We start from the raw sequence: 23,987 nt of genomic DNA on the forward strand, positions 1-23,987 counted from the left end.
GGAGCTGAACAGTAGCACGTCTAAGATGAAAAATGTAGTAGATGGGCTTTCTTCCACGTTAGACACTAAATAGCAAAAAGAGAGAGAGAGAGAGAGAGAACTTGAATGTATGATCATAGCAGTTGTCCAGAATAAAGCAGAGAAAAGGAAGGGTGCAAACCACGCCCTGCACACAAACACTAGAGTATGTGTGAGCTTTGTAGCAATTTCAAGTGGCCTGGTAGATAAGAAATTGGCTGAGGTACAGAAAAAAAAATGTTTGAAGAAGTAATGTCTGATTATTATCTGAATTGTATGAACCCTCTACACCCATAGATTCAAGAATTCAGGAATCCAGCCAACAAAACCCCCAAACATAAGGATCATGAAAAAAAAACCTCCTTATCAACCGACATGCTAATAAAATTGCTTAAGACCAATGATAAAGAAAAAATCTAAAAAGCAGATGGCGATGAGTCCATTGCATTACCTGTCACGTCCCTAATTCTGTAGATGGTCTCTGTTTCTTTCTGGTCTGTGTTACTCTTGGAGTCTCTCTTCACTTAGAGGATCCCCCTTCCTATTTCTTGCAGGGTGGTTTAGCGGCCAAATCCTTTGAGTTTCTTTCTGTCCTGGAAGCTCTTTATCTCTGCTCCTATTCGGAATGACTCCTTGCTGGATAAAGTATTCTTGGCTGCATGTTTTTCTCATTTAGTACCCTGACTCGATCACGCCAGCCCTTTCTGGTGTGCCAGGTCTCTGTGGATAGGTATGTGGCTAGTCTAATGTGCTTACCCCTGTCGGTGAAGACCCTCTTGTCTCAAGCTGCTTTCAGGATTTTCTCTTTCTGTCTGAAATTGCAAACGTGACTAGTATATGTTAGGGTGTTCCTCTATTCTTATGGATTTGGGGAAGAGTCCTCTCTACCTCTTGGACTTGAATGCCTATTTCCCTCCCAGATTAGGGAAGTTCTCAGCTACGATCTACACAGGTAGACCTTCTGTCCCTCTGTGTCTTCTCCCTCGGGGCCAGAAGTAATTCAAATATTGTTTCCTTTTGTGGCATCACTGATTTTTCGATTCCTCCACCCATGGCCCATGCGTTGGCTTTCTCTCTTTTCCTCAGCTTCCTTCCTTTCCATCAGCTTGTCTTTGGTGTCACTGACTCTGTCTTCTGCCTCATTGACCCTAGCCGTTAGAGCATCCACATCCAATGTAGATTGCATCTCAGGTAGAGCCTTTTGAATTTGGGCCTGATTCGATTTCATTTCTGCACTATGAGAGTCTCTCGTGTCATTTATACTTTTCTCAAGCCCAGCTAGCAACTTGGTAATTGTCATCCTGAGTTCCAGCTCTGACATCTTACTTAAAACCGTATGCATTAGGGGGCGCCTGGGTGGCGCAGCGGTTAAGCGTCTGCCTTCGGCTCAGGGCGTGATCCCGGCGTTATGGGATCGAGCCCCACATCAGGCTCCTCCGCTATGAGCCCGCTTCTTCCTCTCCCACTCCCCCTGCTTGTGTTCCCTCACTCGCTGGCTGTCTCTATCTCTGTCGAATAAATAAATAAAATCTTAAAAAAAAAAACAAAAACGTATGCATTAGATCAGTGGCAGAGAGTGTTACCTCTGGCTCTTTCTTTTGCTGTGAATCCCTCCCTCTAGTCACTTTTCCCAGAGAAGAAGGGATGAGGGAGAGAGAGATTAGGATCTCACAGGGTGGACAAAACAGGGTGAGCCACTTGGTCCCGAGTGTCTTTTGGTCTGTGTGTTGGAAGTCACTAAATCCCAAAATTGTAAAAAAAGCCAAACTCATATGTGTATATATATATGTACGTATATATACATATACGTACGTATATATACAGAAATCAAATTGAATATAGCGAAAGGAATCCAAAAATGAAGAATATATGTATAAAATGTCAATGTAAAAAATGAAAGTTAAGAAAAGATTGAAAAAGGAAGAGTTGCTAAAATAAAAAAAAAGTACTTGGAAAGGGAAAAAAGAAAAAAAAAAGAAATGGAAAATTTTGAGTGGAGAGAGAAATGAATCATGAGAAAAAGCCTCGAGCTCTAGGTGCTATTTTCCCCTAGCGCTGGAGTTTGGCCGTCCTCTTTGGTCTGTAAACTTGCTGTTCACTTGTTCTTTCACCTCGTTTTCAGGGGGCAGGGGCCTAGTGCCCTGTTTCGCAGGTGTTTTTGCCTGGACGGGGATGCACTGCCCCTTGCCGGGGGGGGGGGGGGGCCGGTGGGGCTCAGGGTCAGCTGGTTGCTCTGTGTGCCTTGTGTTCCCAGAGGGCTTTCCCCGCCTCTTGAGAGGGTGAGAATGAAAACGGCCGCCCGCATCTGTAGGCGCGGAGGTGTGATGCTGTTGTGCGCCAAGTTGTGTAGACGTCTGCGGTGCTCCCCACACCAAAGCTCCTGGGGGAAGGCGGAGGGTCACAGCATTCCTGTCCTTTGCAGGGCTCCCAGACGGAGAGCTTCTGATCAAGTGGACTCCCCGTCAAGTGACTTCGTGCGAGGAGAGGGATCTCTCCCTTCTCCTCACTTGGGTCTCGAGCAGGAAGCGTAGGCACCGCTCTCACAACAACTGAACCGGAGGGTTATCGGGAATTGGGGCTGGCAGGGGCAGGGTGTCACTGCTGGAGGAGCCTGAGGGGTGTGGAGGGGCTATGCCCAGTGCCAAAGCCGCCGGTTGAGGCTCTGTCCATCCTGCAGCTTCCATGAGCACCCAGTGTGCTTTGGAAATGAGGAGGTTGTGGAATATAGGTGAGGTTCAGTGGGGTGGAATCCGGAGCCGACGACCAGGAGAGAATTCTTGAGACGTCTTTGGTGCAAAATTGGTGGTTTATGACAGGACCCGTGGCAGAAAGAGCTGCTGCCCGGCTTGTGAGGGGTGGCTGATGATAGACTATGGGGTTGGGGGAAGGTAAGGAAAAAGGGAGGTTGAGATAATACTTGCATATGTTAAAGAAGACTCCCAAGGTACAGAGGCCTTGCCATTGTCTAGGGAAGGTGGTTTTGCCCTCTAGCAAGGCATGAACATTAAGACAGTTGGGAACTTCCTGGAGGCTGCAGATTAGAAGGACACTTCATTGTATCTACTTTTCCTTCCGGAAGCTAGGTTATTGGTAGAAATGCTTCATTCTTGTAAACTGCTAAAGACATTCGTAAAACTGAGGGAGACTTAAGTCTTGCAGGATTGTGGTGTCTATAGGTTACCTGTTTCTTTGTCCTTCAGGGCAGCCAGATGTGCCTGAGGAATGTCACGTACATCCCATGGTGCGGGGGTTGCGGGGTGTCAGTTTCTGCTTTGTCCTCAGCTTGCCTTCTGTTCCCTCATCATCAGCACCTTCTGAAGGTGCTAACAGAGAATCTTTTCTTGCCTCTCCAAGCTTCTGGTGGCTCTAGGAATTCCTTGGCTTGTGGCTGCGTAACTCAGATCTGTCTTTGCATGTCCTTCTCCTCTTCTTCCTGTGTGTCTCTTGTGAGGACTCTTGTGATGGGAGTTAGGACTCGTCTGGATGATCCAGGATTCTGTATTCTTAAGACCCTAAACTTCAATATATCTACAGCGACCCTTTTCCCAAATAAGGCTACATGTACTCCTTCCAGGGAACAGGGCAAGATCATGTCTTCTGGGGGACTACAATTCAACCCCCAAAGACATGGAGTAGAGATGTACACTAAGCGAGCAATTAACCAGAGAAATTCACGATGGCTTTCTTAAAAACCAGTTCATTCTCAATTTTTGTTTGAAATAGAGTTATGGTATATCCTAGTTTGTCCAAGTTATGCCTCTGTCCTGACTTCATGGCTAATTGTTCCCCCCAGCACTCCCCCAGTATCCTGGTTTCGAGATAATTATGTGTTCATCCTGGGTTTAAGCTATGAAGTTCACAATACACCTAGAAAGGTCACAGTGATGTGATTTGAAGTGGGGGTTCATGAGCGAATGGCCAAGAAAGAATTCTTGAGCCATTTTTGGTGCAAAAAGGTGACTTTATTAAAGCACGGGGACAGAACCGGTGGGTAGAAAGAGCTGCACTCGGATTGTGAGGAGCAATTGATTATATACTTCTGAGATGGAGGAGGTAAAGACAAAGGAAGCTTTCAAAAGGATTTTCATATGGTGAAGAAGACTTACAGGATTCTGGCTATTGTCAAACTAAGGTTGTTTTTTCCTCTAGCAAGGCATTAACATTAAGACAGTTGGGAGCTTCTTGGAGGAATGTTATACTCTGCCTGTCTCAAGTATTTGTCAATGGGCTGCCAAGTTATAAGGAAATTCAATTTTATCTGTATTTCCTTTTGCCTTTGTTCTCCACACCAACAGGAGGGCTCTTGAGAAAGAAGACCATAGATGATGGAGCAGGCTCTCTCTGAATCCTTTTCCTATTTCTACTTGCTTTCCCAAATGCCATCCCTGACAGAGCACAGACTTTTGTTTTAACCAAACATTTCAGAGGCAAATTGGAAATGACTGTAGGTGTTTGGTATTATCTTATTGAAGATGTTAGAGATTGTGTCTTGGCTAAAAAAACCCCAAAAATTAATAATTCAAAAAAAGTCATTTGGTAACATGACTTTATTTAAAGGTATTTGGAGAAGAAGAGATTACTATTTCCAAGATTCTTCTTTGTATCTGATCCAGTTCTCCTGGAAATTCTTGGACAAGCCAGTGATTCCCATACCATACAGGTATAATCTTAAAATCTAATACCTAAATTGCTTTTTTACACAGCATACATAATAAAAATGAAGTTAGCATCTTAATAGCACAGGTAGGAGTGTGTTAAGATTATGTTGAGGATAAAATGTCCCATTTTCTGTGTATTCTGAGCTCATCAACCTGAGGCAAGGGTCACTGATTATGCAACTCAACAGCTGAGTGACCTTACCCAGCTTCTTAATTTTCCCATGCCTCAGTTTCCTCATCTGTAAAATAGGGATGTTAATGGTTCCCACCTCATAGAACTCATAGGATTGTCATAGGATTATGTGAGATCATGCACTGGAAAGTATCTAGAACCACAGTATGAGCTCACTTAATGTAATTCATTATTACATTAGTAATATTTCAGTATTTTAGTCTAAATATTCTTAGATCAAATGGGGATCGTGGTTTGGATTTGTCCAAATCCAAGTGCTTCTCGAGTGCTTTTAGCCATTTCCAAGGCCCATACTTCCAGGAAGAAGAGAAAACCTACAAAGAACCAGGTGTGGGAGGCACTGAAACACCCTATCCCAGGAGTGTTGCATTTGGCAAACCGGGAAGCCACTACTAACGTCTTCCGCGTTGGTTTCCAGGGAGCTGTGGGGAAGAAAAAGAAAGGAGGGAAGTCAAAGCTGTGTCAGGCAGAGAGAGAACCAGGAGAGAAGCAGAACGGAGCTGTGTCTGGGAGGGACTTGGGTAGGGACCGCTGGGTTCAGTCTCCATGTGGAGGAAGGCGACAGTCTTAGTGATGGGGTTTTGGAATATAGGTGAGGTTCAGTGGGGTGGAGTCCGGAGCCGACGACCAAGAAAAAGAGACGTCTTTTGCAAAATTGTGGTTTATTAAAGCACGGGGACAGGACCCGTGGGCAGAAAGAGCCCCGGATTGTGAGGGGTGGCTGATTATATACTATGGGGTTGGGGGAGGTAAGGAAAAAGGGAGGTTTCAAAAGGATTTTCATGTGTTAAAGAAGACTCACAGGATACCTGAGGCCTTGCCATTGTCAAGTTAATGTTGGTTTTCCCTCTAGCAAGGCGTTAACCTGAAGATGGTTGGGAACTTCCTAGAGGAACATCACATATTGCATCTAGGAGTGGGGGTGGGGGGAGGCTGCAGGGTGTAGGCTTAGGCTTTGCCTTCAGCTTGCCTTCTGTTCCCTCATCGTTAGTCCAGCCTCCACAGCAGAACAAGGGCATTTGCAGGAAACAGGCTTTAGGGCTGGATCTTAAAAAGTGGGCCTCCAAGTCAACTGGGGGTCAAAGTACTGTTTTGTTTATTTCTTTATTTGTTGACACAATGAAGTAAATTCTTAATCTCTTACAAAGTCAATACATGTTAAGGCTTTTAAAAACATCTCAGTGGCTTTTGTGTTTAGTCTCACGTATGACGCTTTCGCTCTGTCTTGTGCTTCCCGTAGCCACATCTCCCTGCAGTGTCTGACAACATAAACGAGGTGACATTTCATGCAAAAGACTACGATCGTATCCTGGCCGTCATATCAAGAGAAGGAGAAAAAATTATTGTAATTTAACTTGGTTAAAATTTTGGTATTTGGATTTCTTCAAAAATTTAGGTTGAGGAGAATGTAATTCTCTTTTGAATAAAAGAGAGTGGGGGAGGTGGGTGGACTTGGGTGTAGTCCTGTCACCTGGCTTGTTTACAAACTAGTTTGGATGATTTGTTTGATTTCTCTGAGACTTGTTCGTCATCTCTAAGATGGAAATTTTAGCCCAGATGATGTTTCTAGTTCCTTCCACCTACAGTATCAGTTGATTTTTCTCGTGTTTTAAATATACTGTGTAAAATTATTTGCTTTGCATTGAGGTACTATGATTTATCAAGTGAAGTGTGACACTTGTAAAAATAGGAAATTATTATCAATTTGTAATATATCTGTAATATATTTTTTAGTTGGATAGTCCTGTTATGGCCAAAGGTCCTGTAGAGATTTGGCTCATGGATTTGTTAAAAATGCAGATGTCGTCCCTACATAATATAATTAGATCTGCATTCTACCAAATCAGCGATTCAGGATTTCAACTCTTACCTTTCCTCAATCACTTCCCAGCACAGGTGAGAATATATGTTTAAATAATGGAAATAAGGGGGAAAGATACTCAGGAAGCAGTTGGTGTGATAGCCTTTGTAGCTCTGAACTAGCTAGGGAGGCCTTCCCACCCTCAGCTGCCATCTACCTACTTGTCCACCTACACCATTCTAGGCCAACCCGTCCCATTCCCCAGAAGAGGATTTGCCACTCTTCTCCCATCATTAAGATTAACACTAAGACTAATGGAAAATTTCATCTTATATATAAAATACACCTATCTGTATATGAAAGACATCTACCTATGTATGGATTAGATGGTATATTTTCCATATATCTATGTATGGATAGGTATAGATACAGATATTGATAGGAATACAGGCATATAAAAAAGGAATGAGCTTATCTTTTCCTGAAACCAAATCCATCTTGCTTTTTGTGTATCTTCCCTTCAAGGGATTAAAAATTGGCATAATCTGTTAAAGGAGGCTTCGTCATGCAACTAACTTCCTAATAAGACAGGACCTTGAAGAGCCTGGGGTTGGAGCAGGCGTTCTCTTGAACAGCTCTCACGTCCTAAGGCTCTCAGGAATGTAGCGTGATGCGCCAAGTATTATTAAAACTGGGTGCAGGAAAAGAAGAGCCAACAGTTTCATTCAACTTTCAGCCAAAATAAATGAAGAGTGATGGTTTGTGATCTGGGTCAGAGATAGTGTGGGAGAGAAGGCAAGAGATATCCAAGGAAAATACAGGCAGTTTTTACCCAAACTCTACTTCTTGTCCAACTGCTCCTCCCAGCCCAGTTTCCAAATCCCGACTTAATGCACACACAGCAGAGACACCTGAAATGATAGGAAATTACTTATTCAAATGACACAAGTCCTGATACAGAATCAACCTTTGTTAGAGAGACTATTTTGATATTGTGTTTAATATTTTTGTATTGTATAATCTCCTTGGCAAACTTTAATATCCTTACCAGCTCTATTACCTTTGTGATGAAATTTTATAAAATACTTCATTTGATAAGGTGAGAAAAATAGCTCCTTAGACCAAATCAGCATACTTTCCCTCTCCCAGGAAAGCCCGATCACCTGTGTATTCTGAAGGAGACGATCAGTATAGTTTAGACAGAGTGGCTAGCATTATGTGGAGAAATGAAAGCAAGTTGAGAGCAGGAGTGAAGTTGAACAGGATATAGCAGGAGAGTTGACCAGCCATCAGGATTTTCTGTAGTGTGTATACTACACAAATAAGGAGATGAAATTTTAAACAATTTTAGAGGGCAAATTTCAGTTATTTGGAAAAATTTTGCTTTAAAGAGTAATGAAGGTATATATTCACCCAATATATATTCTACATATAGATATTTATTCAATATAGACATTACTTATTTCTACCATCTGGAAATGATGACTTAATATTTGAGTGTATTCCCTTCTAGCATTTTCATGTACTTCTTACAGGCAGCAAGTAGCATCGAGGAGAATGAGCATTCTTGTTTTGTTTTTATTTTAATGAGATGTCCTCCAGTTTTCACCATTAAGTCTCCTGACTTCTTAAACTGAGTAAAAAACCATAATTTAAACTTTTCTTGGTGACTTGGGATAGTCATTTTATTTTTAAGTAATCTCTACACCCAACCTGGGGCTTAAACCACACAACCCTGAGGTCAAGGGTTGCATGCTTTGAGCCAGCCAGGCTTTTAAAGATTAGTTTTTAGAATATACCACTAAGCAGTGATTTCTCAGAGATTGTGGGTCTGTGTCTCTAAATCAGATAGCCTTACACTGCCGGGTATTTTTGTTTTTTGGGTTTTGTTATAGATTGATTGCTTGTCCTCTCTTATGCCACCTTCTGCTGCTGTCAGAGTCAGAACTGGCTTGCTACTGGGAGCTTCCTGACGTGGGATGTTTCCTCCACATCAGGTTGCTCTCACCTCAGTCAGGTGCCCTCATTATCTCCACCTGCAGACCGCAGGATTGGCCCCTCCTCTAGCAGAAAACATTTTGCTGTCGTGAGGAGGCAGGGATGAGGAAAGGGTTATATTCCTGCCTTAGCCACATTAAATGCCACGCCCAGCAGTATCCCCATGCCACTCACTCTGCTCTCAGCCCTCCACTAAATGTGGGGTTGCCTTTGGTCCAAATGATCTTGGATCTGTTGCTCGACTCTGCGGATGAACGAAAGCTCCTAAAGGGATGACTAGTGCAGCAAGGAGGTGAGGGTGGGCCATGTTCCGACAATTTTCCTCCTTTCCCGAGGTAGAAATCGTAGGCAAGGTGACAGTCACAATTTCCTTATGTCCTCGTCAGGAGAAAAAGGACAAGCTTCTCCCCCTTCTCATTTTCTGCCTCTCTCTCTCCTTCAGATAAATATATATAGAGAGAAGTAGATGTGGGAAAAGATAGAGATGATAGAGTGGGAGATCAAGAAAGGAGATAGCATACTGTTTCTAGAAGTTGTAAAGAGACCTTTAGGGAACCTTGCTGCAGAAAAATACACAAGAGTCTAGTAATTCCATTTGCTTTCCCTGACAAAGAAAAATCATCATATGAAGCTATCTGGTGGCCTCAGGCCCTCTATAGAAAAATATACTAAGCATCCTCCATAAAACACATACAGCTTCATGAATGGTAGCCATTGTTTTCATTACTATTTCTCTCTCTGCATTGAAATCATTAAATATCAGCAGTTAGAATTTAAATGCTTATTTTCCCCCTTTTGGGAGTGTAGAAATGCATGTCTCTTTTTAGTTTAAAGTGGGTCAAACCTTGTTTGCCTTCTCATGGATGAGTGACCACTGAATTTTATCACAGATGTGCTTTTTCAATAGTTGTCAAATTGACTTATTATTTTTCTTCTGGATGCATAGGTGGGACTTCTGGGAATTCAGATGTTGTGGACACACGATTCAGAAGAGGCTTTAAATAATGCAAAAGATGACAGGAAAATCATGCATGTGACCAATCAGAAATTTTTGGATATTCTAAATACTCTAATTGCTCAGACAACACATGATCTAAGCAAGTTTGACAGAGTGAAGTTTGAAACTCTGATTACCATCCATGTGCATCAGAGAGATATTTTTGATGACTTGGTAAAGTATCTTTTTTTTTCTTAAAATAATTTAGTGTACTAATTAATAATTTAGTGCTCCCAATAATGAACAATTAGGTATTATATCTATTCCCTAATGTGTATGAACCTTCCGTCTACTTGGTCCTTTTCTGCGGCTTTCTCCATATATACCATGTCTACAAATATCTCTATCTGGTCGTTTAAACAACCATATGCGTATATTCACATACGGCGTTCTGAAAGTCTGGAACCAAGTGATGAGATGTGAACTAACTACTTGTTTCATTACACCAAATCACCAGGGACATGATACAGTCTATGTGAGCTTGATCATGACTTATTTGCTCCATTGAGAAAGAAGTCTTGGTCAAATAGAATCAAGCTTCAGAGGATTCTCATGGATATATGTCCGGTTGATAGTATCCAACAGGACATCATGGGCTTGATTTGGACAAGGTTCTGTATGGTGAGAGTAGGAGGGGTGGTATTTGAATTCCCTTCGGAAATAGGACTTTAACCAGTGGTCTTGAGCCAGCTGAAGTTCTCCTAAAGCTGTGTTTATCATTATAGGGTAGGGCCCAGGAGGTTTTGATATACCACCATTTGACTATCTTTGTTTTTAACTACCATTGCTTGATTTGATTTGATTTGATTCATCTTAAAAGCATCTCTTTTCTTCACCAGAGACATGTAATTCTTGCAACTTGGGGCTCTCTTTTAGAGAATATAATCGATCAGAGATTACTGGTTTCAAACTTGTATCCAAAGTTCTGATCAGGGCGCCTGGGTGGCTCAGTTGGTTAAGCATCTGCCTTCCACTCAGGTCATGATCCTGGGGTCCTGGAATCGAGCCCCATGCTGGGCTCTGTGCTCAGCGAGGAGTCTGCTTCTCCCTCTCCCCCTATTCGTTCTCTCTCAAATAAATACATAAAATCTTAAAAAAAGAGTTCTATCAGATAAGTCATATTTATGGAAGGTTGAAGGACATGCAGTCCATTTATTCCCCTGGAATCTAGATCCTCACTTCTCGAAGTATTATTCTACGCCAACCAGTTGCGTTAGCATCTCCTGGGAGCTGGTTAGAAAAGCAGAATCTCCAGCCCCCTCCCCCCACTCCAGCCCCCACTGAATCAGAATCTGCATTTCAAGATTCCCAGGTGATTTATCTATGCATGTTAAAGTTGAAAAAACACTGCTCTAGGATTTATCTCTGGGTCTTCTGATCAAGCCAGTCATCAGAGAGCTGCATGCTCAGACCATAGTTCCTTGGCCTTCTACAGAGTTGCTTTCACTAAATTGCAATTACTGGCATACTTCGGCTTTCTTTGAAGTCCACCTCAAGAAACTCCTGTGGAATCCATTACTGTATCTGCGAAGAGCGTGTGGCTAATATCTCTCGCTGATTCTTGAAGCTGAAATCCCATGGAAGAAATTTCTTTTGAATTTAAGCCCCGAGCAAAACTTTACAGACAGAATGGATTTTTAAAAAGAAAAACTGATACACAATTAAAACCACATGACTGTATTCTTTTTGTCTTAATTACTATTGAACCCATGGTCTCTGCATCCCAACTAAAATGAGATCTCATGGCCAGCATATTTGCATTTTATTTTTCCACGTATGATGCTTAGAACAGCCTGATATACGGTAAGAACTCAATCAATATTAGCTGTTCTTCCTTCTTCATCCTCCATCTTCTCCTCACCATCTTAATGGATTGTTGAGAGGAGCTAGTTGACAGCATCCCCGTGGCTGCGGGTCCTGTGTGGGAGAAAGAGTCCCTGGGGGAGACAGCAGATCATGTTACCTGAAAGTTGCTCTTTAAGGTGATGAGTACAGACTGTGTTTTAGCCGAGAAGCCAGAATTCCTAACTACAGGGGGAAGCAAATTCATGAACAAACAATGATGAGAAAAAAAAGACTGTACACAGAATGGAGACTGGATTAGATGGAGACCAGGACATGGCGGGGTTGTCAGAGGTCAGCTGAACGACCTGGAAGTGGAACCAAGTTTAAGGGCAGCGAAGGGGATCGTTTACCACTTTCCCGTGTTGCTTTCCCTCAGTGGGAAAGACTGAGTTTTCTCCAGGATTGCCCATGGAAAATCATGAAGCGCCTGAGAATGTGGTGGTGGTGGGATGTTGTTCCTAACTGTGCTTCCCTGGTTTCTCTCTCTTGCACGCATGGTTGCGGGAGCCCAGGATCTCTTGCCCATAGGTGTATGTGGTGACCTGGCAGGTTGATGAATTTGGCCACAGTGCTGATGTGGGAAGGCATGTGTGCGTAACTGACCATGCATCTCCCCGCTGATTCCTTCGGTGGCTTCCCTTTGCCATGAGGACACTGCCCAACCCCGTTTCCATGTCCTGTGAAGCCTCAGCTCTCTCTCTCGAGTCCCAGATGCCTCAGCTGTACTGAACTTCTTTTCACTTTCTTGAACATGCAGCCAGATCTTCTGGGTGTTTGCCTAGGACATTTTACCCTTTGTAAAAATGTACTTGTTTTTTTCTTTTGGTTTTCTTTTCCAAGGCAATTCCTACTATATTTCAGGTTTTAGTTTGTATATTTCTTTCTCCAAGTATCCCTTTCAGGCCCCCTGGACTACATTACATTAGGCCCTCTTGCTACATATTTCCATGAACCCTGAATTTCTTTTCATACCTTTTTGCAATTACTTGCTTATCTGTTTGTCTTTTATCTTCTTTTGTCAACTCCAGAAGGCAGGAGCATGCCTGTCTGTGTTCACCCAGCACAGTGTCAGGCCCAAGGAGAGACTCAAGAAATATATGTTAAATAAATGAGGATCAGTTCACAAATGAGTGAATAAAAACTGCCCATATGCTTGTGTTTTACGCTATTGCAACTCAGTGTGTAATCTCTTTGTATTTCATGTTTTTAAGGTAAAAATGCACATCAAATCAGTTACTGACTTTGAATGGCTAAAACAGAGTAGATTTTATTTTAAGGAAGATTTGGATCAAACTGTGGTGTCCATTACAGATGTGGATTTTATTTACCAGAATGAATTTCTGGGATGCACTGATCGTCTTGTCATCACTCCACTAACAGACAGGTAGGACAGTCAGTTTTGTGATTCCATTTTGTAATTAAATGATGTCCTTAACATTGCTTTCAAGCTGCATTTTAAATATTAACCAAAGCATACTGCTGTCGTGTTAGGTCTATGCTAGCTCATCAAAGCCAGTCTAAACGTGAAATAACCAAGGTTAGGATGGAAACGCCCACGTGCATTACATTTCTGTGAAGCAGAAAAAGATAAAAGAATGTCAGCAAGCTTGAACATTGACTGTGAGTCATATAGTAATGAATCTTAGATTGCAAGATGGAAGCATATCTCTGGCACCATAAAGGGAAGTCATTAGAATTGCAAAGAAGGAAGGGACCTTGGAGGTGATCTAATTTAGTCTCCTGGTTTACCAAATGTAGAAATGGATACCTGAAGTGAAGTTTCTTGGCCCTGTAGGAACAGTCAATGGCCGATCTCCTCACAGGTCTTTCCAGCATGTGACATCAGACAGAACTGGACCTTTTCATCTGTATATACTGCACAACGCCCAGTTCAATATGTTGTATACAGCAGATGCTCCATAAGTATTTGCAGAATTGACTTAAACTGGGTCATTGAATGATTAATTTTGCTGTTACTTTAAATAGGGCTGCCTGCAGGTAAAATTATGACACAACTTATGTCTTTAGTCTCTTGATTCATCCAGCCTCCTTCTGTATGCCCAGCGCCATTGTAGCATAAACTTGTCCGTGTGTTTCCTCTTCCACTGAGGTTTACATACAAAGCTTCACATCTCAGGAAGCTTCACTAAGTTTTACTTAGATCTGAAACAAATATAACTTAGGCTGGATCGTGGATACAAGGAGATGCAGTATATTATTCTTTATACTTACCTCAATGAGTGAAACATTTCATAGTAAAATGATTTATTTGCAAAGGTGTCCTGGAGTTGACTCATACCAGCTTTTTAAAAATTCATTTAAAGATTTTATTTATTTGGCAGAGAGAGAAAGAGAGAGAGAGCATGAGAGGGGAAAGGGTCAGAAGAAGAAGCAGACTCCCCGCTGAGCAAGGAGCCCGATGCAGGGCTCGATCCCGCGACTCCAGGATCATGGCCTGAGCCAAAGCAGTCGCTTAACCGACTGAGCCACCCAGGCACCCTCATACCAGCTTTTGAGAGTCAACTGTATGAATCTCTTCCAGTTTTGTGATATCACATCAGTAGCTTGTCATGGGCCCTGGTGGAAGTATTTATACCACTGCGATCGGCAAGCATGAAAATCAATATTATTTATTTATTTTTCCTGGAGAGCCAGTTGTTCACCATCTGCCAGCACACTACAGCTTATTTGGTTCTCAGAGTTATGATTTGTTCTGCCCACAGTGCAAGGAAGGCCTGAAGGTTTTAAGTCGGGGTTGAGGAGTTTAGAAAGTTTGTCCCAAGAAATGTTTGCGACCACTGTACTAGTTGCAGTGAATATCAAGTACTCCAGCCTCTTTTATGTGGGCGGCTCAAAATCTCAAATAAACAGGCCCACTGCAGTCACCCTCGACTTTGGCTTGCGCTCTGCGGCAGTAACGTGCTCTCCCACACTGCCCGTGCTTTCTCTGATTCCCATTTGCAGATGTTATATCACCTTAGCACAGGCTTTGGGGATGAACATGGGAGGTGCTCCGGCAGGACCTGCTGGCACTGGCAAAACAGAAACTACGAAAGACATGGGAAGATGTTTGGGGAAATACGTGGTCGTATTTAACTGCTCGGATCAAATGGATTTCCGAGGGCTAGGACGGATTTTTAAAGGCAAGTGTCAAACACTGTTAAATCGTTTTTGGTGAATGTTTTTTTTATTGCTCTTTAACATTATTTTCTGATATTAACCTAAAAGGATATTAGTCCACATCACCAAAATGAGTATAGGTTGGTGCATATATTATTGCCATTTTTCTGGGTCAAAAATGGCTGGATGTCATCAATTTCACATGGTTCAATGCTATTGCTGGCATTCTAATCCATGAGTTGAATGTGTATTGGATTGTGAAAATGGAATCAATTTATTATTGCCTGAAACAGTGGTCGGGGGGGATAGGATCAAGATAGCAAACCCATGACACATGTGGCTTCCCTTCCTGCATTAAATCCCATTGAAATGAAACATATCATTTAGAACAGAATTTAGAGACGGTGGTATTGGTGTGGCGGTTGATAAATGGATCAGTGGAATATAATAGAGAATGCAAAAATGGGCCAAGGACATTTGACGTATGGCAAAGGTGGTATTGTAAATCAGTGATGAAGAGATAGACTTTACTATAAATCATTCTGGGACAAGAGGTGATTAATATTTAACAACAGAAATCAGATCCCTACACACATAAAAATTGGATGCCCATATCATATATAAAAAATCATTTCTGGGGATTAAACACCTAAAAGTGGTGGGCAAAACCATACAGTTTTTAGAAAGTGATAAATGAAAATATCTCTGTTCTCAGAGAAAGAGGCTTTTAATACAAAAATCACAAGCCATAAAAGAAAGATTGCTTACCCTAAATTAAAAATTTCTGTTCATCAGTGGATAACAAAGAGAGAGAAGCCATGCCAGAAATTTAGAAAGGCATTGGCAAACTATGTTACCTACAAAGGATTAGGATCCCAAATATATGAGTAATGCCCATGAATGAATGAGAGAAAGATAACCCAATAGAGAAGAGAGAAAAAGCCTTCAATAGGCATTTCACGAATGAAGAAAACCAAGTGACCAGGAATCAAAGAATTACGTATTATAAAGAGATTCCATTTTGTACACACCAGATGAAAAAAATTAAGTGTGACATTTTTTACTATTGGCAAGTACAGTGTAACAGAAACAATCATTAACTACCGGTAGGAGTGTAAAAGTTGTTTGGAAAAAACAGCACCATGTGTATTCCCATCTGCCCACCCCCGGGTCTATAATCAGATCAACGACACTCGTGCATTGGGGTCTGTGTGTAGATGTTCCCTGCAGCATTGCTCAAAACAACAAACACCTGAGACCAACTCTAGTGTCCTCTACAGTGGACTGGACGCATAAATACATCAATTGGGAAAATATAATTTATACATTATATAAACAGGAAGGAAAAATATAACGTATATGTATGAAATTGTGTAACAGCGCTATGGAGCAGTAAAAACGAGTCACTACAAGACGATGCATTGACACAGGGCAGCCTCACAGATAGAATTTAGAGTGAAGGAAGATAGTCTCAAAAAATACATGTTAGTAAGATTAAATTTATCTAAAATCTAAAAATAGGTAAAACTAAAAATATTTATCATTTAGATATGTATACAGAAATAGTAAAAAGGCAAAGCAAAGCAAGAGAATGATTGTCACAAAGTTCAGATTAGCATTCCCTCCCTCTGGGAGGGTGGAAAGGGGACGTTGTAGGGGAGAAGAACACTGGAACTTCCTTGTATTAAAATCATGAGTCACCCCTGCAGCCCTTCCTTTAAATATGATATGAGAATATCCCTGTAATAAATACCATGAGATTTCACATCCAGCTCTCACCTTTAACATATATACCTAACATCTGAAACACATATATATGAATACACAGTCTTTGTGTGATATTTCTCCATTTAAGAAAGAGAACAAAATATAAGCTATAGACTGGGAGAAGATATGTTAACACACATAGCTGACAAAAAATTAATATCCAGCATTAAAAAAGATTTTCTTCCAATAAGAAACCCCAAAATAAAGCAATAATGAGATACCATCTCCCTCCTGCCAGATTGGCAAAAATGGAAAAGTCTGGCAAAACCACTGTTGGTGAGGGTGTATAGAAATTACAACTGTTTATACTTCTTACCTGTGTGTAAATTGGTAGAGCTGCTTCTGAGAACAGCCTGGCAACAGGTGGTGAATGTGAAGATGCACATACTCTCTTTGACCCAGCATTTCCACTCCTCACACACATTGTAAGAAGATATGAGGCACATTAATACATTGTTAAAGCAAATTATTAGGAACAACCCAATATCCATTGAAAGTAGAATGAACTTTTAAACTGGTATATTTATGCAATGGAATACTGTATAGTATAGCATTTAAAGATCTGTGTATCAGCTTGGATAAATCTCAGAAAAATAATATTGAGCAAATAAATCAAATTTCAGGAGGATATATACAGTGTTTTATACATAGATGCATGTAGATATACAGATCTTGAATAAGCAAAATCTACAATGTTCATGAATACATGCGTAAGGGCAGTCGTTTAAAGCATACCTGGAACCCCTGGCATCAAATTCAGGATACAAGTTACCTCTGGAGAAGGAGCAAGTGTGGATTCAAGAGAAACATATGGATTTGAGCTGTAGTTCTACTATTTTATTCTTTAGGATGAAATCTGAAGCAAATTGTTAAGGTTTGATAGGTAGGTGCATGGGTATTCATTAAATTATTCTTTATAATTGCCTGTTAAACCATTTTGGAACCCTACGAATCACTTCCTTAGTCGGAGAGAAGGGTTCTTCTGTAGACGACTCCTAGCTTGAAGGTTGGGGATGGGTGAGAGCAGCAGACTAGAGTACAAGGTAAATCCCAGACTGCCAAAATGATAACAGATGGCAGAGCACAAGAAAAGGAAGTGGCTGTGTCCAGTATTTTTCCTCGGTTTAAAAATTGTAAGTCAGCTCTGTGAAGTGGGAGTCCTGTCAAAGATAAACCTCGGGTGGGGGCTTGTGACCGAGAGGCAAGCTGCACTCCAGGTCAGATCGCAAACCCCAGGTCCAGAGGGGAAGCTCTCGTGCCTCTCCTATTCCTTCCCCCAAATCATCAGGGGCGGGCATGTATCCTGCAAACAGGAATTGGCATTTGGGATGAGGCAATACACACATATACAGAGATAACAAAGTCTCAAAAAATATTTGAAGCAATTAGGGAAGCACCCCAAACAGCTAAGAGACCTACTGACCACTAAACGGATTAATAGAGGAAACAGGAGAAAAAAGTAAATAAAATCAGTTGCTTCAGAGGGATTCCAGAATTCCTAACATACAACTGATTGAAGAAAAACAGGCTGATATGAAAAAACAACAACAACAATTGGAATAATAAATAAATACATGAATTAAAAATCTCTTTTGAGTTAGATGATCCAGCCAAAAGAATAAATACATTGCAGAGAGAAATGGGAAGTTTGGCAGAAAAGCCTGAGAGTCACAAGGATTGATACAAAAGTTCCAACCTCCATATAATGGGAATTCCCAAAGTAGAGAAAAGAAAAACCAGGGGAAGAGGGAGCAATCATAAAAAGAAGACGACTTTTTTTTTTTTTTAAGATTTTATTTATTTATTTGACAGAGAGAGAGACAGCCAGCGAGAGAGGGAACACAAGCAGGGGGCGTGGGAGAGGAAGAAGCAGGCTCCCAGCGGAGCAGGGAGCCCGATGCAGGGCTCGATCCCAGGACCCTGGGTTCATGCCCTGGGCAGACTCTTAACGACTGAGCCACCCAGGTGCCCCAAGAAGAAGATTTTATGCAGCTGAAGATAATGAAGGTTTTCATCCTTAGAGATTAGACAGGAGCAATGTCTTCATAATACCAGAGTCTGTCTTTGTATCAAGTTTATAAGGAATAAATAAAAATCCCTTTGACCATTTTCTGTCTCACCCAGCATCCTCATTGCAACAGGAAAGAAACATAGTGATCTGACCCAGACATTTTTGTCAGTTTCATTTTGTCAATTTCTCCAAACAAACATTATGGCTCTTTCAGCCCCCATCCCCACTGGAAGTGGGGCTTCCAAACTGAGTCAATGTTTATCATCCACTGGCATCCCTGGGCGTAATGACATGTCTATACTTTGATTTTGACAGTGCGCTATTTTCATTGTTTCCAGCATGGTGTACAAATACTTAAACCTCTCTATGTCGCTGGAATTAGATATGTCTTTACAAACAGCCAGATTCGACATTGTATATAAGTTGTATTTCAATATATAATTGCTTGAGAGCACTTAAGAGAAGTGATTCTTCTTCTTGGTAGCAGGTATATTGCAAAGTAAAACTTCTCAAATTAACTGTTTTTCCTGCCAGGTCTTGCACAGTCTGGTTCTTGGGGCTGTTTTGATGAGTTTAACAGAATTGAATTGCCTGTGTTATCAGTGGCAGCCCAGCAGATTTATATTGTTTTGACAGCAAGAAAAGAGAGAAAAAAACAGTTCATTTTTTCTGATGGTGATTGTGTTGATTTGAATCCAGAATTTGGCATCTTCCTAACAATGGTGAGAACTTGGTCTTTAAATGCAGTGTGTTTGGTTTAATTGCTCTAGGCTTAAAAGAAAAGGAAGCATATATTAGTTAGTAAATGACGGGCTATTCAGAGGTCATGAGCGATTCTGTCTTATCATATGATTTTTTGAGTAGTAAAAATAGCCTAGAGAGAAGATACAATAGTAATAGGTTAATGATAATACTAGCGACTGTTCAGTGAGCACTTGTTATGTGTAAGGTGTGGGGCTAAATGTTTTCTGTGTTGTATCCAACAGGCTAGCTAGAGTAACAATCCCCAAATCTCAGTGGCTTAAAACCTCAAAGATTTATCTCTCCCTCATGCCACTTATTTTTATATGTTCGCTATATAGTTAAATCTCTATGATGCAAGATAACGCAACAGGATCTGAATTTTAAATATCTCAGTGGACAAAGATAATTATAGAAAGCAAAATCAGGAAGTTTTCTGATAAGCTTAATTGTAAGCAAACATAAGCAAAACAGTTGGGGCTAAATAATAATAATCCAGAAGTGATCGGTTATAACTCAGGTAATGGGATGAATGAATTGATTGTGTGATACTAAGGTGTAGAACAATTTGAAAGAAGAGTAACATTCTCCTTGGATTAAGAATAATATTGGAGGGGCGCCTGGGTAGCGCAGTCGTTAAAGCGTCTGCCTTCGGCTCAGGGCGTGATCCTGGCGTTCTGGGATCGAGTCCCACATCAGGCTCCTCCGCTATGAGCCTGCTTCTTCCTCTCCCACTCCCCCTGCTGTGTTCCCTCTCTCGCTGGCTGTCTCTCTGTCACATAAATAAATAAAATCTTTAAAAAAAAAAAAAAGAATAATATTGGAAATATCAATTAGATATCGCATTAGGCTCTAAATAACTGAGACATGAAAAATAGTGCCTTAACACATAAAGATTTCTTCTCTTACGATCCTCCCGTGTTTCTACACCATCATGATTTCCATCTTCGATTTACCTATGACCCAAGATGCTACAGAAGCATGTTTTGCTGCAGCCAATTGGTTGAATCAACTCCCTTCAAACAAGCATCAAAGACACTGTACAGTGCCTCTTTGCATCTCATGGTGTCAAATTTAATCACACCAGATGCAAAGCAGGCTGGGAAATGTAGTTTTTAATCTGGGTGGTTTGCAACTGAGGTCCTGTGACTGAGAAAAGAGAAAAGAAGAAGCAAGGAGAAGCAACCAGCCACCTCTGTATTCCCAGCACTGAGCAAGGTATCTGTCCTGTGGGCGGTGCCCAAGAAATATTCAGGGACTGAAGATTTCCAAAACTAACTGACCCCTCTTCGCCTTACTAGTCTTTGAACCCCTACCCTCTCCCTTGGAACTTTTGGGTCTTGCCTAATCTCAACCCGTTGCTACCTGCAAGGCCTTAGCTTCCTTTCCTCTTCTACTTTTGTCCTTTTTACTATTTTTCCTGTCATTCCCATCTTAATTTCCCCTCACCCCTGTGGGGGTTTTTTAATGGTCAGCCAGAGAAGTCTATCATTCTGACTGCAGAGAATAATGGATAAAACAGATAAAACAAATAATTACCTATGTCATGATCAGTATAAAATCCTGAATTTTCTTTCTCTTTCAGTAACCTATTTTAGACCATAATGATCCTGGTATTTATGCATTTTTCTTTCCTATTTTCTTAACCAACAGATACGCAGATGCTTAATTTTTGCTACATAAAGTGGTGTGTGTGTGTGTGTGTGTGTGTGTGTGTATGACTTTGTTAGTATAATGAAAACGGAAATATATAGGAGGGAGTGATATGACCTTAAAAAATATGGATGGTCCATACATATTTTTGAGAAAGGAGGGATGTTTTATGAATCTAATGTTTTACAATACCACCTTAAAATATGAGGTAGGAATTTGAATGTATTTGTATTCATGAAATGAAAATTATATCAATAATTTAAAACAATTTTAATTTTTAGAACCCTGGATATGCTGGGCGCCAGGAACTACCAGAAAACTTAAAAATTCAGTTTAGAACTGTTGCTATGATGGTTCCTGATAGACAGGTAGGCACCAGGATTTAAAAACATAACATAGTTCATGTTCTTTACTTGTTTTGCACTAACGTTGTTGAAAAAAATCTCACAATCTTAATTTTCAGATCATTATGCGAGTTAAACTTGCAAGCTGTGGTTTTCTGGAAAATGTTATATTGGCTCAAAAGTTTTATGTTCTTTATAAACTCTGTGAAGAGCAACTTACCAAACAGGTAACTTGGTAAATCTATTTTTCCCCTACCTGTAGAACTTGATTTTTTACTTTGCAATTTTACCTTGATAAATGTTAATCAGTGAGTTAGAAAAATCTCGACTCTTTTTTTTTTTTTTTTAAAGATTTTATTTATTTATTCGACAGAGATAGAGACAGCCAGCGAGAGAGGGAACACAAGCAGGGGGAGTGGGAGAGGAAGAAGCAGGCTTCTAGCAGAGGAGCCTGATGTGGGGCTCGATCCCATAACGCCGGGATCACGCCCTGAGCCGAAGGCAGACGCTTAACCGCTGTGCCACCCAGGCGCCCCTCGACTCTTTTCTAAAATATATTTATAATTAATTTATGTATGTATGTATCTATTTTTAAAACCTTTTTTAGTTTGAACTTATTATGGAGACTCAATGAAGTTACAAAGAAATTTACAGGAGGTCCTGTGTACCATGCTTCCTGCAATGTTGACTTTTTAAAAAGATTTTATTTATTCATATGAGAGAGAGAGAACAAGTGGGGGGGGGCAGAGGGAGAAGCAGACTCCCCTGAGTGGGGAACCCCACATGGGGCTCCATCCCAGGACCCTGGGATCATGACTGGAGCCAAAGGCGGACGCTTCACTGACGAGCCACGCAGGCGCCCCCATGTGGCCAGCGTTGACATTTGTAACTGTGGTACAATAACAAATAACAAAACCAGAAAACCCACATCTGGTACAATTCGCAGAGTTCATTAAGAGCTTGTCAGCTGTACACGCACTTTGTATGTATGTGTGTGTGTGTGTAGTACTGTGCAGTTTTGTCACATGTGCAGATCATGTGACCTCTACCGTAATCAACATACAGGACTGTTCTATCACCGTAGGGTTTCCTCATGCTACCCCTTCATAGCCACACCTACCTCTCTTCCAAATCCCTAAGCCCTCGCAACCCCTGTCTTTCCTCCATCCCTATAATTTTGTTATTCCAAGAGTTTTATGTAAGTGGAATCACAGAATGTGTAGCCTGTTGGTTACTCATTTAAATCTGTTTGCTGTATGGACTGTATCGGACTGTATCATTTTCAAAGTATATTTAAAGTGTGAACTTCCCATGGGGCACCTAGGTGGCTCGGATGGTTAAGCGTCTGCCTTCGGCTCAGGTCATGATCCAGGGGTCCTGCGATCGAGCCCTGTGTCAGGCTCCCTGCTCAGTGAGGAGCCTGCTTTTCCCTCTCCCTCTGCCCCTCCCCCCGCTCGTGTTCTCTCTCTTTCTCTTTCTCTCAAATTAATAAATCTTTAAAAGAGTAAAGTGTGAACTTCCCAATGGAATGGTCATTTTGCAATCAGAGGAAAGGTGAGGGACGGGCTAATAGAACTTTGCAGCCCAGCCCCTCGGAGCAGCACTGTGTACCTGTGTGTAAGTGGTGTGAGTCTACATCCAGAACTGTTCAACAAAACAACCTTTTTCCCCGTATCGTAGGTCCATTACGACTTTGGGCTGAGAAATATTCTATCTGTATTGAGAACACTTGGAGCTCAAAAAAGAGCCAGACCAGAAGACAGTGAGCTAAGCACCGTCATGAGAGGACTGAGAGACATGAACCTTTCCAAGCTGGTATTTCCCTTACCCAAATTGCCCTCTCCTTCCAGATTCTCACCTGGCATTTCCCTCCTTAGCTGATATGTGGGGATTGGCTCAGGTTGAGCTGTGAGCATTAATGGTTACAGGGACAATGGGTATGTGAAGCTACCCCATGCTTCCAGAAGGCAAAAAGCCCATTTGAGCTTTGTACGCCTTATACGCCCAACATGGGCCGGAAATGCATCCTCTTATCAGCTGTGAACCATAAAACAGGCTTCATCGGTGGGCTCCAGCCCCCAAATTTCAGTCCAGCCTTCCCCCATTACTCATAATGTAACATGAACTCTAAACATAAAAATCCCAGTTTCTTGGATTCACAGAGAACCATGGGAACTTTTGCTTTCTCAGAATATGTCTAAGCCTATTTTAGCTATCTGTGACTCTTCCCAAAACATCAACACCATTTCTATTTTCCAAAAGTGCACGAAAAGTTCGCTGGGAAGACGATCATAGATATCTCGCTGCTTTCATGCTCGTCACAATTATAGGCAGCTTCCTTAACTAGCTGACAGGTTTGCGTGGTATTTATTCAAGGGCTTCCATGTGTTACGTGTTGTGTCTGGGCCCAAGTACCAGGCTGAGGAAGAAATGGTTCTCGTGAAGCTCCTGTTCTAGTTCCAGAAGCTAACAGCTGACATCCATGTAGTCCCTTACTATTACAGAGCTTTCTCAGGGGTATTCTCTTGTTTGCACCTCACAGCAAATCAGCGAGATACGAATGGCTAGTGTGTTTATTGCCCTTTTACTTATGAGGAAACCAAGTCTGGAAGACTCACCCACAATCATGGTCAGTTGAGAAGCTGGAACAAAAATCCACAAGACTTTCTGATGCCAAGTCCCCTGCCCCTTCCAGGACACCTCACTGCCTCCCTTGGTAATAGTATTCTTGAAACTGCTAGACAAGAATTCCAGAAGGCACCAGAGGAGTCCCAGAGAATGAGGAGAAATCAAAAGGGGTCAGCCGTTGGGAACCGGGTGATGTAGATATTAAAGATGGAG

The 23,987-nt window shown here is 41.5% G+C and overlaps 1 protein-coding gene across 1 annotated transcript in view; it reads left to right on the top strand.

Moving 5' to 3' along the window:
* The window catches only part of DNAH8 (dynein axonemal heavy chain 8), a 380,399-nt gene that overhangs the window by 179,943 nt on the left and 176,469 nt on the right, over positions 1 to 23,987 (top strand). The window contains exons 39-48 of the mRNA XM_026482812.4: positions 4,576 to 4,678; positions 6,110 to 6,214; positions 6,604 to 6,765; positions 9,615 to 9,839; positions 12,722 to 12,894; positions 14,475 to 14,653; positions 18,943 to 19,130; positions 21,084 to 21,170; positions 21,266 to 21,373; positions 22,827 to 22,961. Coding sequence (XP_026338597.3) covers positions 4,576 to 4,678; positions 6,110 to 6,214; positions 6,604 to 6,765; positions 9,615 to 9,839; positions 12,722 to 12,894; positions 14,475 to 14,653; positions 18,943 to 19,130; positions 21,084 to 21,170; positions 21,266 to 21,373; positions 22,827 to 22,961 — 1,465 coding nt within the window. The remainder of the gene's footprint in view (positions 1 to 4,575; positions 4,679 to 6,109; positions 6,215 to 6,603; positions 6,766 to 9,614; positions 9,840 to 12,721; positions 12,895 to 14,474; positions 14,654 to 18,942; positions 19,131 to 21,083; positions 21,171 to 21,265; positions 21,374 to 22,826; positions 22,962 to 23,987) is intronic.

This window comes from Ursus arctos, unplaced genomic scaffold (assembly GCF_023065955.2).
Source record: "Ursus arctos isolate Adak ecotype North America unplaced genomic scaffold, UrsArc2.0 scaffold_31, whole genome shotgun sequence".
In the NCBI taxonomy this organism is placed as follows: domain Eukaryota; kingdom Metazoa; phylum Chordata; class Mammalia; order Carnivora; family Ursidae; genus Ursus; species Ursus arctos.